The sequence below is a fragment of the Falco cherrug genome, chromosome 7, assembly GCF_023634085.1.
Source record: "Falco cherrug isolate bFalChe1 chromosome 7, bFalChe1.pri, whole genome shotgun sequence".
Classification (NCBI taxonomy): Eukaryota; Metazoa; Chordata; class Aves; order Falconiformes; family Falconidae; genus Falco; species Falco cherrug.
The window spans coordinates 42913475-42926429 of record NC_073703.1 but is presented as its reverse complement, the minus strand read 5'-3'; the positions used below and the strand labels follow the sequence as shown (position 1 = coordinate 42926429).

The 12955-nt window shown below is 37.6% G+C and overlaps 1 protein-coding gene across 13 annotated transcripts in view; it reads left to right on the top strand.

Annotated features, from left to right (window-relative positions):
• Nucleotides 1–12955, top strand: part of DGLUCY (D-glutamate cyclase) — a 47688-nt gene that overhangs the window by 22391 nt on the left and 12342 nt on the right. For all 13 annotated transcript variants that reach the window (XM_055715748.1, XM_055715740.1, XM_055715743.1 and 10 more), the window contains 7 exons: nucleotides 1973–2123; nucleotides 2811–3009; nucleotides 4653–4803; nucleotides 6336–6458; nucleotides 8854–9051; nucleotides 11137–11397; nucleotides 11874–11973. In XM_055715748.1, coding sequence (XP_055571723.1) covers nucleotides 1973–2123; nucleotides 2811–3009; nucleotides 4653–4803; nucleotides 6336–6458; nucleotides 8854–9051; nucleotides 11137–11397; nucleotides 11874–11973 — 1183 coding nt within the window. The remainder of the gene's footprint in view (nucleotides 1–1972; nucleotides 2124–2810; nucleotides 3010–4652; nucleotides 4804–6335; nucleotides 6459–8853; nucleotides 9052–11136; nucleotides 11398–11873; nucleotides 11974–12955) is intronic.

The following is a 12955-nucleotide window of genomic DNA, read 5'->3' as shown; positions in this document are numbered from 1 at the left end:
TGTATTGCTGCAGTAGTTTTAAATGTGTTAGTTTTAACATTTGAAAAAAGTGTTGTGTACATACAAACCAAGTTCAGACTTACAGCCGTGAGCGTACAACTACATTATGCAAAGACAAAAAAAAGACTAGGGTAATTGGTATTTCTCAGAATCCTTTAAAATTATGTTGTTTGTAAAATAATTATTTCTTAATGCCCTCACTGTCATTCACCAAAGAAATTAAAAGCTCTTTCTAAACTTCTCTGAACTGGGACATGAGTGTGTTGAATTAATACACAGGTCAGTCAGCATGGCTAGCTTCACTAACATTGCTCTTTAATATATTCATAATGATCGATAGTAATGCAAGTATATATGTAAGAAGATATAGGAAGGGTAAAATACTTCTTCATCTATAAAGAAAGTAAGGCTAGTTATTGGAAGGAGCAATAAACTTGTCCAAGAGTTATAATGAAGCTTCCTGAGTTCACAGAATACCTGAAAGTAACCTGCAGATTCAGTCTGTCAGCTGTGACTCATATTTTAAATTCTGTGTAGTCCGAGCTGAATGCATTGACTAAAACCATAATGTAAGGATTCATAACTATCACCAGCAAAGTAGAAAGCACCTATGCATTTCACATAGATGGCAGGGAATGAAGTTCAAGGATAAATGAATATAGTATTTTATTCAGTGGTAACTTTAGTATGTTTATTTAACAAAAATGTATTTCTGTATTTAGCAAGAAACTGTTCCTGTATTTAGTAACTTCTGCTAGTAATAAAATGAATTTTTGTGCTGAGTACTCCCAAGGGAGCAGTTTGTGGGCACATTCAGTATGCAAATACATGCTTACCTCAGCCTTTGCTTTGCATTTTTCCATCAGGAATAGAATTTTATCTTTTGATTTCTTAGTTAGCTTTTGTCAAGAGTAAGATGTGGCTGATTTTCTGCCTTTTAAGGGAGATTATTGATTTCAACTAAACAATTGTCTCTTGGCTGACAGACTACCACAGCATTTAAGAAAGTGAGAGCTTCTATGCAGCCTCTTGCTTGTCTGTATGATATCAGACACAGTAATAACTTTTCAAGACAGTATCAACACAGGAGTCAGGGACTGTTAATTGGCAGTTTTATACGCCACAGACTAGTTGTACTCCAAATTTCCTTTCTGTATTTGAACAGCTGGTATTTACATGCAGGAAAATTTAAATGGCATTGGTATTAACTACTACTGTTCAGAAAATAAATTTTTGCTGAATAGATGAATGTGAGCTTTCTTCGTTGATGCTCATTGCAAAAACGTTAATGTCTTTAGAAGCTATCACATGGTAGTAGTTAACAACCTTTTAAATCAAAGTTGACTCCAAGTGAAGAAAGTGTAGTGGTTCTGTTAATTTTAGTTTTTAAAATTAGAAATAGTAGAAATGACTGAGATTCACACAAGAATTTATTTCTAAGCTGTAATTATGTCTGTTAAATTGCAGCCCACAGTAAAATTCCATGGCCAACAGCTTTTAAAGAATGGGCTACATAACACCAAGATACCAGGAGTTTACTGTTGGACTGGCCATGATTTATAGCTTGGTATTAAATGAAAAAAAAATGGTGAAAGTATGGTACACTAGCCTTTCTTTGTCTTTGTGTTAACATTTGCAAAGTAAAGCATTTTCCTATAGAATACTAATCTCCCAGGTTAGGTAATAAACTATGCTTATGTATAAATGCATATAAATGTTTATTGAAGTAATTATGCAGTATTACACATGCCTGCCAACTATTTTACCTATGAATAACTTCACACACAGAGTACATCTAGCTATGATTTTAGAAACATTTCAAAAAGTTGATTAATTTTATTACGGAGTTCTGAACCAAAATTTCCTTCAGGTAGTTTTTTATAGACCATGTAAGAAATCTATATAAAAGTTATTGTTTCACAAACAAAAGGCCGAATTAATAACCAGTCATACCTACCTTTCACATTTTCAGGCTATAAACAGGCCAACGTTGTGATTTTGCACAAGTCCCTTGCTGACGAATTTGAGAAGTTTTGCCATGCAAACAACGGACCCCTGCCGCTGCTGTACAGAAGTAAACCAGGTGACTGGAAATGTCCTCTGAGTAGTGATTCTGATATCAGGTAACTACAGACCAGCTCCGCTTGCTGTTGTGCAGTGAATGCTGGTGGTGATTAGGAGGGTTTCAGGGAACAGCCTGCTTACGCTGTTGTACATTTTGAAGAAGTTTCTTTTCTTGGTGTTACACCTTTGAATGAAAACTGTGGATAACAGCCTAATCATCTTGTTCTTGAGAAACACGTTATGATAATTGTCAGTATTACAACTATTTCTTTAATGCAAAAGTGAAATTTTGTGTAATTTCTAAATGTTTTGCAGTCTGAGCTGGCAGAATTAAATAACAGGGGTTTACCTTTGTTTTATTTAGTAGTAATGCAAGCATGGTAACCACATGATATTTGTAGTCTCTGAAATTTGAAAGATGTATTTCTATAGTAAACACTGAAAGCAAGACTTAAAACATCTCCCTAATTTTTGAAGCCCGGAGGTAAAACAACATACGTATAAGAGACATTTACCTGTGAAACCTAAAAAATACCAAACTCTAACATGTTCTGTTTACTGGCTTGGTTTTCTGCAGAATAAGGTGTTCTGGGGTATTTGCATGTGTTTGTTTCTTTGTACCTCAGGAAATAAATGGATAAAGTAGGCTCTATCTTGTGGCTTGATACTGGGTTAACGTCAATTCAAAAAATTCACTGTGTTTTCAAAAAATATGATAAAGCTGTGATAACTTCTTATTTCACTAGAACTGACTGCCTACAGTACAGAAGATATGAGCATGGAGCTTATACTGGATCACTGAAAAGCCTAAAGGAGTATTCTGAACAACTTAAGGACATGGTGACTTTTTATTTAGGCTGCAGCTTCTCTTTTGAAAAAGCAGTCCAAAATGCTGGCGTTCCTGTACGAAATGTTGAGCAAAAATGTAATGTAAGCATGTATAAGGTAAGTATATGGACACACACAGAGTCTTTGTTGTAACTTTGCCTGTATTTGTCCATATTCACATTATGTGTATATTCCTATTGCTCAAAATAAGAAATTTTTTTCCTACCTGGATAGTAACTTTAGGCATGTGCTAGTGCTGACTGCATAAAAATATAGGGTAAAATGTACCCAGCCTCACTACAGTGCTTTCCTCAGCTTCCTGCAAGGCTGATCTACTTTTTTATTAATTTACAGTAACAAAGTTTTTCCCTGTGTGCTGTGGCAGCCATTTCATTTGGATCTGTTCTCGTTTGCCTTCTGTTTCACCTGGTAGCCTATGCACTGTTCTGACCATGCCTTTATACACATCCTGCTCTCCATACCAGCTCTTGCTTGCAATAGGAATATTCCTTTTATGAGCCATGGCAGCAGCATTTTTTTCTGCAGCTATGACAGCCATATTTTGGGGTTTCCCTGTGACAGCAGAGCCTTTAAACTGCATATTTACTATGAACGCAGACCACTGGGACAGAAGATGTTCTCACAGACCTGAGGTGTCCACCATAGCACTGAAAACTGTAACCATCCTCAGAAAGTTTGTAGTGTAGATTTTAACATAGACAGAAGTCTCTGGCTCCAGTAGGTAGACCCTTAATATTAAGAACACTTAAGTATACATCTGCATGCCTTTTTCATTTAGTTTGAGTGCTGTTTTCAGTGTTACCGTTTCACATATATCTTTTCACTATACTCCCGGTCAAAATGAAGGTGCAAATGTCTCTCATATCCGAGTTCTTCTCCCAAGCTTAATGAAAAAAAAACAAACCAAAAAAGACAAGTATCTGCTTATAATATTTCAGGATTAGAACAATATTACAGTTTATAGCATGTCAATACTGTGAAGAACTGTACAGTGTGTTTCTTCAGTGACAGGTGTGATTTTTATTATAAAGATTGTTAATGAATTCTATACAGCTCTAGCTGTCTACATATCTTGTTTATGTTCAAATGCAATTTAGGTATCAGATACGTTGTTCTAAGAAGCCGGGCTGGTTTATTTCTGAACAGAAAAGGTGCTTCAGCATCCCAGTCAGTGAGGATGAGGAACTCCACAGAGCCTTCCTAGACGCACAAAAGATTTTCTATGCATGGAAGTGGCATGCTGCTTCTGTAGAGAAGTGGATACTGCAGCAGTAAGAGTTCCTGACCCTTGCATATTACAGAGTGCTGTAGTTCCCCTAAATTCAAATACAGATGGTAGACTCAGATCAAGTAGATTTGTCACTGTCTGATACTTTTGGGTTTTTAGCTTTTTCCCTTTCCGTATAGGGAGCACACCATTGTTGTTTGACAATATTCAGAATATACTGAGCTTACCACACCATATGTTGCATGTACCGAAGCAGGAAATGCATAATGATTTTTATAAAATTAATTTTAGTGATCTATATGAAGAAGCTCAAGGATGGAATGTTTCACTCCTGCACAAAAAAAAAAAAAAATTATGCTAAGAATTCTTTTCAAAAGTATTTATAATTAATGTCATTATGTGGCCTTTCTAAACTGAAGTACAATACAAAGTTTTAGACTTATTTCTTCTAACACTTCAGAGTTATTATTCAATATTCCTACTAATACTCTGGATTCTTTTAAACTGCCAGACAGCTGTGCCTTGCTACAGCATTTATACTTTTTGCTGCAACTTAGTAGTCACAATGAGACCTATACCTGAAAGGAAGTTGGAAGCAGCTGTGCTAGCAACATCTGAATTAAAAGAAGCCCACGGAGCACCAATTCACATCGGTGACCCTGGTCAGTGATTTTCATTTTTCATTCTACATGCACAAATGAAGGGGGAACCATGGGAAGTGGTAGGACTGAAATACCTGCACCAGTAAATTTACTGGTTTAATCCTTCCTAATGGTCACAAACCTGAATTAAAAAAAAAAAAAAAAAAAGAAAAAGAAAAAAATCCTAAAAAAAGGGGTTTTAATGAGCTGAACACAGAGATTTTGTGGATATTAAGAGATAGCTGTCTGAAGTAGGTAAGTTATATGGCAGGGGTGGTTTTAGTAAAAAAAGTGTAACATTTTTCTAGAATGTGTGCAGTTTCATCTCTATGTGAATACTTTCTTGCTGTCAGAGATTCCAGTGACAGGGTAGGAATGATTGACAGCATGGGGAGAAGTATGTGTGGTTGCATTTTGTGTCTTAGAAGATGACTGTGAAAGTAAATACTACATTATTTTTAAAAATACTGAAATAGGATACACTGAGCACAACGCTTAGGACAGAATAAATAGATGACAAGACTATATTTTTTCAAAAAACTCAGCTCAAACAAACATAGGCCTAGTCATTGCAAGGGAAAATGGAGACAGGGGGCAGGCAGGAGGTGGCTGTTTGGAAAAGAACAAAATCAGACAAACACCTGTCAGATGAATATAGTTCACAGTAAAAAAAAATTCCCTCTGCTGACAGAAATTTGTTGATCAGTAGACTCATGGGCTGCATATACAGAAGGATCACGTTGCAGAGCATGGAAGGAGATGTCATCGTTAACAGTACACCCCAGTGGTATATTTTGTCTGAGTTCTTAAATCTGAGGAACTAGTAAGAAGTCTTTACTTTCAGTAGAGCAACAAGCTGATTGGGCAAGTGAGGGTCACGCTGTTTATTTTACTTTTAACAGAAAAGAATAAACGATTATATATACAGGTTATATAAATTAATTCCAGATAAGACAGTGGCATATTAAAGAATGTGAAAAATTTAAAACCAAGGGAAGGTAGCAAATGCTTAGAATGATAATTCTGACAGAATATTACAAGTAGATGTTGGAATAAAACAAAAGACAATTTAGTGATGCTGGGTAAGAGCAAGATGTAGTTATCTAACCCAGAGAGGTAAAAGAGCACGCACTTATCTCTCTACCTGAAGAATGTAGGAAGATAAAGCAGTAGAAAATGTGTTCTAGAAAGAGCTCGTTTTGCATTGCAGTCATTTATTCTTGTTTGCCAGTGTTATATCATTCTTCTGTTGGTAGAGAAGATTTATAATATCTTGGAAACTTGGCATACATATCTAGTTTGTATTTTGTTGCAGAAATACAGTGAGTAAATTTTTAACTGGTGTCATCAAGTACAAAAAGGGAAAGCAAGTCAGCTCAGGTTCTGTGGACGTGCACTTGAAGGCAAACTAAATATGCCACTTCAGTGGGACTTGCCAGTGTTGCAGCCCTAGCTTAGTGTCACTCAATGATGTTTGGGGTCTACCTCCCCCAGCTTTGTGGTATTACTACTTAACTGGAATCTCTCATGATTTAATTTTTCATCAATTCCAGGTATGCTGGGAATAAACGATCTTTCCAAACCAGACTATGGGGACCCAGTTCACCTTCACCCTGGTGATATTCCAGTGTTTTGGGCCTGTGGAGTAACAGCAATAGAAGCAGTAGTCAACTGCAGTACGTACTATGTTTGGAGACTCTTTTTCAAATTATCCTTCAATCTCTTTTTCTCTCTTTTTTTTTTCCCCCCCCTCTTTTGTTATAAAAAACATGGACTGAATGCATTGACTGATCAGCAGGTTTGATTTTAGAGTAAGCTAAAAGCCACTCCAAGCAAACAACAAAACCCACCTTTGGCAGGACTATTTTCAGTTGTGAAAGACAGGTCTGCCTTAAAGGCAGGTCTTACTCAAATTTCATCACTTTTGTTTCAGTATTTTAAAGGCAGAAGTCTAAAGGTCTGGCAGCATCCAAACATCTTTTTTTTAAGCATTATTAAAAGCTAAAAGTTTAAAGGCGTTTGTTTTTATGTTTCTTCCTTTTAAAATAGTATTTTCTATTACATTGCAGTAAAACAATAATAAAGGGAGTAAAAAAAGAAAACAAAACAAACAAACAAAAAAAAAAAAAAAAAGAAAAGAGGCAGCCAGAAATCTTTCCAAAGTGTTGTCAAGAGCTGCCAAATTGATTGACCTGGAAAACAGCTCATAATTGTTTCTTGAAGAATTTTGAGCTTTCAGGTTTTGTTCTAAAATTAAGTGAATGTGACACACTTTACATAAATGAAGCTTTGTCCTCTGCACAGAGCTGTCCTACACTTTATCCAATCATGTATAACCATTTATAAAAGACATGAGCACAAAGGGCAAGAAGATGCAACTAAACCACAGCAACAGTATTATATACTGCTCTAAATCACTAGTGTGGAATGAAATATCATATTTTAGTTTTTACTGAAAAGTTTAATAATCAAAGACAGTATAATTGAGAGAGCATTTGGAGGTCATCTGCTTTGTCCTTCTTGCAGGGTCTGCTACAACCTTGTGGCTCCTTACAGATGTTTATCTAAACTGCTCCCAACACCTGCTGTAAATATGTTCAGTACTAGGAGCAGACACTTCTTTTTCTTTCTTACATACAATCCCTTCTCTCTGGCCCCAGATCCGAGCTGAAAATCCTGCTCATTCCTATGTTCTCCAGCAGTTCTCTTCATCTACCTCATGCACCCTTGCTGCAGAAAAAGGAGAGAAAAAAATTGCCAACCTCTCTACAGCCTGTTGCCCAAAGCAGCTGTCTATCCTGGCTTTGCCTGGAACTCACTTTCACTTTTGTTTATTTTGCCATTTTCTGTGTTAAAACCAGTCTTCATTAATGCATTCCAGGAACTATTTGGACAGTTTGTATCTTGCTGTGCTCCTTTTTCAGCTAGGTAGTTCAGAATAATCTGCTAGCTTCTCATAAGAAATACTGTCTAGTCACATGGTTTGGTGAGGTATATTAAACCTCAACAGCCGTGTTCCCCAGCTGCTTTTAAATTACTAGCTCCCAACAGATCTAGCACAGACCGAGCACATATATACTTGTAAAGAAATATCTCCTCCCATTTCACCATCCTAACAAAGTAAGGTTTTTCTTGTTTAAGTATACTAGCTGTGATTTATCCAACAACATACCAATTTTGCCAAATCAGGTATAATCTAGATCAACATTTCTGGTATTAACATAAAGACAGCAAATATTTTCAGTTTAGGGAGCTACTATGCTGTCAGGTCTAAATAAGCTTATTGTTCACTGTGGGGTTTGATGCTGCTCAGATTCCCTTTGCTAAGACTTACTGGTCACCTTTTGTCATTATTTCTTGCCAGTCTACAGGTTTTCTAGCTAGGTTGGCAAGACACTGTGCAGAGATGCTTTTTCTTAGTCCCCCTTTTCTTAGTCTGATAAAGGACTACTCCTAGCCAGCAAGCGGTAGTATGACAAAACTATGTCAACTCCTATTACAGGGATATTCAAAGGTACAAGACAGACTCTAATAGCTTCCAGCAGCACTAGAACCTAGAAAATTAGGGTTTTTTCTTACGGAAACGGTATCACCAACACGCTGTGCAAACTTAAGCATTAACTTGTTCTTATGTCAATGCACTTCATGTGTGTCAAATGCAATTTTCAGATTTGCCAGCTCCTGACAGACTTCCTTGAAGGATACTAGTGTTCAGTTCCTAAGTTGCCTCAGATTTATGCCAAAGAGTATATTGTAAAAAAACCTGATCAACTACCCATATGACCTTTGTAAAAGTGAAAACATTTTCAGATGTAAATGCATAAATTTCTTTCTCAAGATGCATTAACTGTTGCAGCGTAACTTAAAATATCACCTGTTTTTAGAAGTATCATCAGGCAGAGACTCGGTGTTGTTACATTAAATATTTTTTTGTGATTAAATATTTTTATTTATAATGTTTAATATAATTATTTATATTATTATATTAATATTTGTAATTAAATAAATTTTTGTGACTTTGTCATTCTGATATTTCAAAGAGTTTAACTGAAGTTTTTTCACCTATTTTAGGAGCTCCATTAGCTTTTACTCATTCTCCTGGCTGCATGTTCGTTACTGACCTAAAGAATGATGATGTCACAGTCAGATCCTCAGGAGAAGTCCCACAAGTCCACTGCATTTCTCAAGATCCTCTGCATTACAGTATTGTGTCAGCAGAAGCAGCCCAAAAGATAAGGACTCTAGAGACCCTAATTGGAATAGATCCCGGTAAGACACCTCTTTTCCTTTAGTGGATTTGTTACGAGGTAGATATGACCTATCATGCTTTTTCAGATATTCATAAAGTTCAAGAACACAAAATCTAAAGGCAATTTTAAGATTTAAAATATTATTTGTGGAATACAGTGAGCTAATATAACTAGGCCTTACATTTTCTGCTACTCTACTCAATATCAGAGTCTGGCCAAAACCATCCCACCTTAGGGGTAATGGAAGATCTGATCTTGATGACTGTATACTTTCAAAGTACACAGAAGCATCAATGTTTACAGCAGACTGGAGAGTCCACAGGGAATAAGAACTGTTGCTGAATAAAACTGAAATTGGTATGTAAAGTACATGGCACCACAGCATGCTGGTAGCAGCTACACTGGTATTCACCGTTGAGTAAATAGCACGTTTCTTTACACATGTTTATGACCCCTGTGCTCCTACCAGAAAGTTGTGGTAGTTGCATATGCTTTTCAAACATCCCTCTGTGATGGGTGGAATTACAACAAACTCTGCTGACATACTCATCGCAGAGATGTTCGTGATGGACTGAAGTGACCCGGCCACCACAGAAGGTTGAGAGGTGGGGCTGCACGTGTGCGTAAGGAAGATGAGAGGGACATAAAAGCAAACTGAATAGTGCAACCGTTCCTGTAATACACACTGAATTAGCCCCCTCTGTCTGCTGTAAATTCTGATCAGTTTCCCATAAGTTTTCTGAAATCCTCTGAAGGCAGTAGTGGAAAACAGCTTATGTCCAGCTCTCCCAAGCTCCAGGTCTGGGCTGTGTGCATGTTTGGGTCTGTTTATTTTTACTCACAAGGCCCCTCCTTTTCCCACTCTGGAGTTCAGCCTGGCACGATGCCATGCTCTGCAGAAACACAGAACCTAACTTGAGAGCTAGCTCATTTTATTGCTCAAGGACAGTACAGTACTTTAATTCAGTTAACATGCCCCACTTCTCAGAGACTAATATTCCCTGCTTCTCTTGCTCTATGTTTTGTTCAGAACTTTTTTCCATGTCCACTATCTGTACATTGCCTGTATGTTATTTAGGAGGAACCAAGGGAGAAATGGCAGAGGGGAAACTGAGGACAAAAATAGGAAAGTGCAGGTGGGGGGAAGGTGAGAAAGATGAAGATGCGGGTAGGCTAGAAAACAATAGTGATGACTTACCTCTCACCATCAGCCCATGAATATCGGCACGTCACACTGGTATTCATGGCTGTCAGGAACGATAGCAAATCAGAAGGACTATGCTGTGAACATTTTTTTCTCAGTGCCAGGGAAGGGAGAGGGGATAGGAGGTGCTTGAACAGTGGCAGACATACACCAATAGCACCGCGTTGCCTCTGTAGGGGCTGACCCATGAGAAGAGACATCTGTTAATATATTTTTACCTGTTCCTCAAGGTCAGGTAAAAATTCTCTACTACATGAAGTGTTACAAGATCTTTTAGCAGTCACCTCTGTATTAACTGAGTTTATGAAGTCCCTTGGTAACTTACCATGTCTCTGAATCCTCACTTCCTTGGTTATTAATTTCATTAAGTGGGATTTATTTGGGAATTTACTTTTCTCTATGCAGACAGAGTTAAATAGAGACAAAGGGCCAGCTTACTCATCTGAAGTCTGTATCAAAACCTATGTAAGATCTGGGGTGCCCGAGTTGCAATCTAGCATCAGTAGGTAGATGTGGTCTAGCACGACTGTCACAGCAGATCAGAGGAAAGCAGAGGGCCAAAGAAATGGAAACAATGTGCAGTAAGTTCTCAAAAAAAAAAGAAAAAGCTATTTACACCAATACCTAGAAATGCTAGGTATAGTAATTTACAAAATCCAGTTAACTGAAATTCCTAACCTGGAAGCACAGCCCATTATCAGCATTACTCATATCCTACACCTTCCTAGGTTTCCTGAGGAAATTACCCCAATTCCTGCCTTGACCAGAGGTTTTTCTTTCTTTTTTTTTTTTTTTTTAAACCCCATTTTATGTCATTAAAGTATGCAGGTTCACCCACACAGAAACTTCAACAGAACGACATACTGAAGCGTACCACTCTCTTTAAACCCCCTTTTGCAGGAGAGCGGGGCATAGCCCCCCTGCGCCGGCAGGACGAGCTGCTGAAGGCTGGCCTGTCCCTCTGCCATGCGCGGGCCGTGCTGCTGACCACCGGGTTCCCGACCCACTGCACCCACCAGCCGCCCGAGGAGAACGACGGGCCGCCGGGCACGCTGGCTGTCGCAGCCATGCTGCAGGCCTTGGAGAAAGAGGTTGCCATAGTAACAGATCAGAGAGCCGTGAATCTCAATAAAAAGATTATTGACGAGGCTGTTCAACTAGGTAAGACACACCTTTTTTTTCCAGTTTTTATCTTGCCAATTTGAGCCAAGGTTTACTTCAGTTATTCTCACTGTCACTTAGTACCGGGTTTTATTTTTTTTTCAGAGGATGACCCGGGGTGAACCCTCTAAGCTCTGATCAGCCTTGCCACAATGGCATGGTTTTAAACCCAGCTGGCATCAAGTTAGTACTTATGTGCCTGGGTACTGGTTCTGGATTAGCTGTTTGTGAAGAACTCTGGATGTCTGCTCTCATTCTCGCAGACCTCTCAAGGTCCCATTTACTAGCACTAACATCCAAATGAGTTTAAATTAGAAGTAAGGCGACAGGGAGCTTATCAGGAACTGTGTAAAGACATCAAATCCTTACTATTCTAACTGTTCTACTTTTTTTCTAAGTTATTCAAACACACATTTTAAAAAATAATGAAAAAAGAGAGGTACATAGTATCCAAATTGTATTTTGTTCCCTTGTAGGAATCCTGAAGAGACCTGTCCCTGTATTGAGTTATCAAAGGGAAGGTGCCGATTCAGCTTTGATGTTTTTGTGTGAAGGTGGGAATCCTGGAAGACCTAGGTATGTGTACTCAGTTTTTTAGAATGGATCACACTTCTACTATGTAAAGTTATGATAAAAATAATGACCATGATCTAAGACGGCATAACAGTTACAAGTAAATCCTTAACACTTCAAGTGAACAGAAAAAAACCTTAGAAACCAGTGTTGGAGCACACATAGAGCCCAGAATTCCATATTATCCTGTAATTACACATTTCTGGAGTACAAAAAAAGAAATGATACTTCATACATCAATTAGCTCTTTTCCTTCGAAAAATTTCCAAAAGCTTTTCAGCTGTTATTCCATAGATATATATACACTCACAGAGTATATTATTTTACCAGTTTTTAAATCACTGAGAAAATCAGAAGGGGGAATTATTATGTCAGAGTCAGTGAAAGGGCTAGGAAAAGAGTTGTGGAGTGTGTTCACTTTCCAGAGCTTTGGCTCAAGTGTGACAAGTGGGGAATCCAATTTGATTTAATAAAATGTCATGTGTTTGTAATAGTGTGAAGGTGATCATCCTATTGTCTTTAGGCAGCCAAAACCGACATCATAGATGTATGCATGCATTTCTGAATATTGATTATTTAAACTGTTTGCATAAGTATTGCTGAGTGTACAATGTTAGGGAAACATTCAAATTTAAACAGTGTGTGATTAGTGTTAATGCACTGGAGAATTTGCCAAGTAGCTGTATGCACATTTCATTACTTAGCAGGCAACTTACATTTCCTTTAAGCAGGCATACATTGCTCATTTCTATTGATCTTTCCTTGTAAAGCATTTAAATGTAGTTACCCTCAGTTTATTCTCTTTAATAAAAAGATCTTTCACCCTGGTATTTGCTTCACCGTCTTATTCAATTCTCATTTCTTTCCACAGATTACTTATGCTATAATTGTATGCTGTAATAGTATGCGTGATGTCTTAGGTTTTTACGTATAGTTTTACAAATATAGTTTATAGCTATGCATAATGTAATTACAGGCAGTTTCT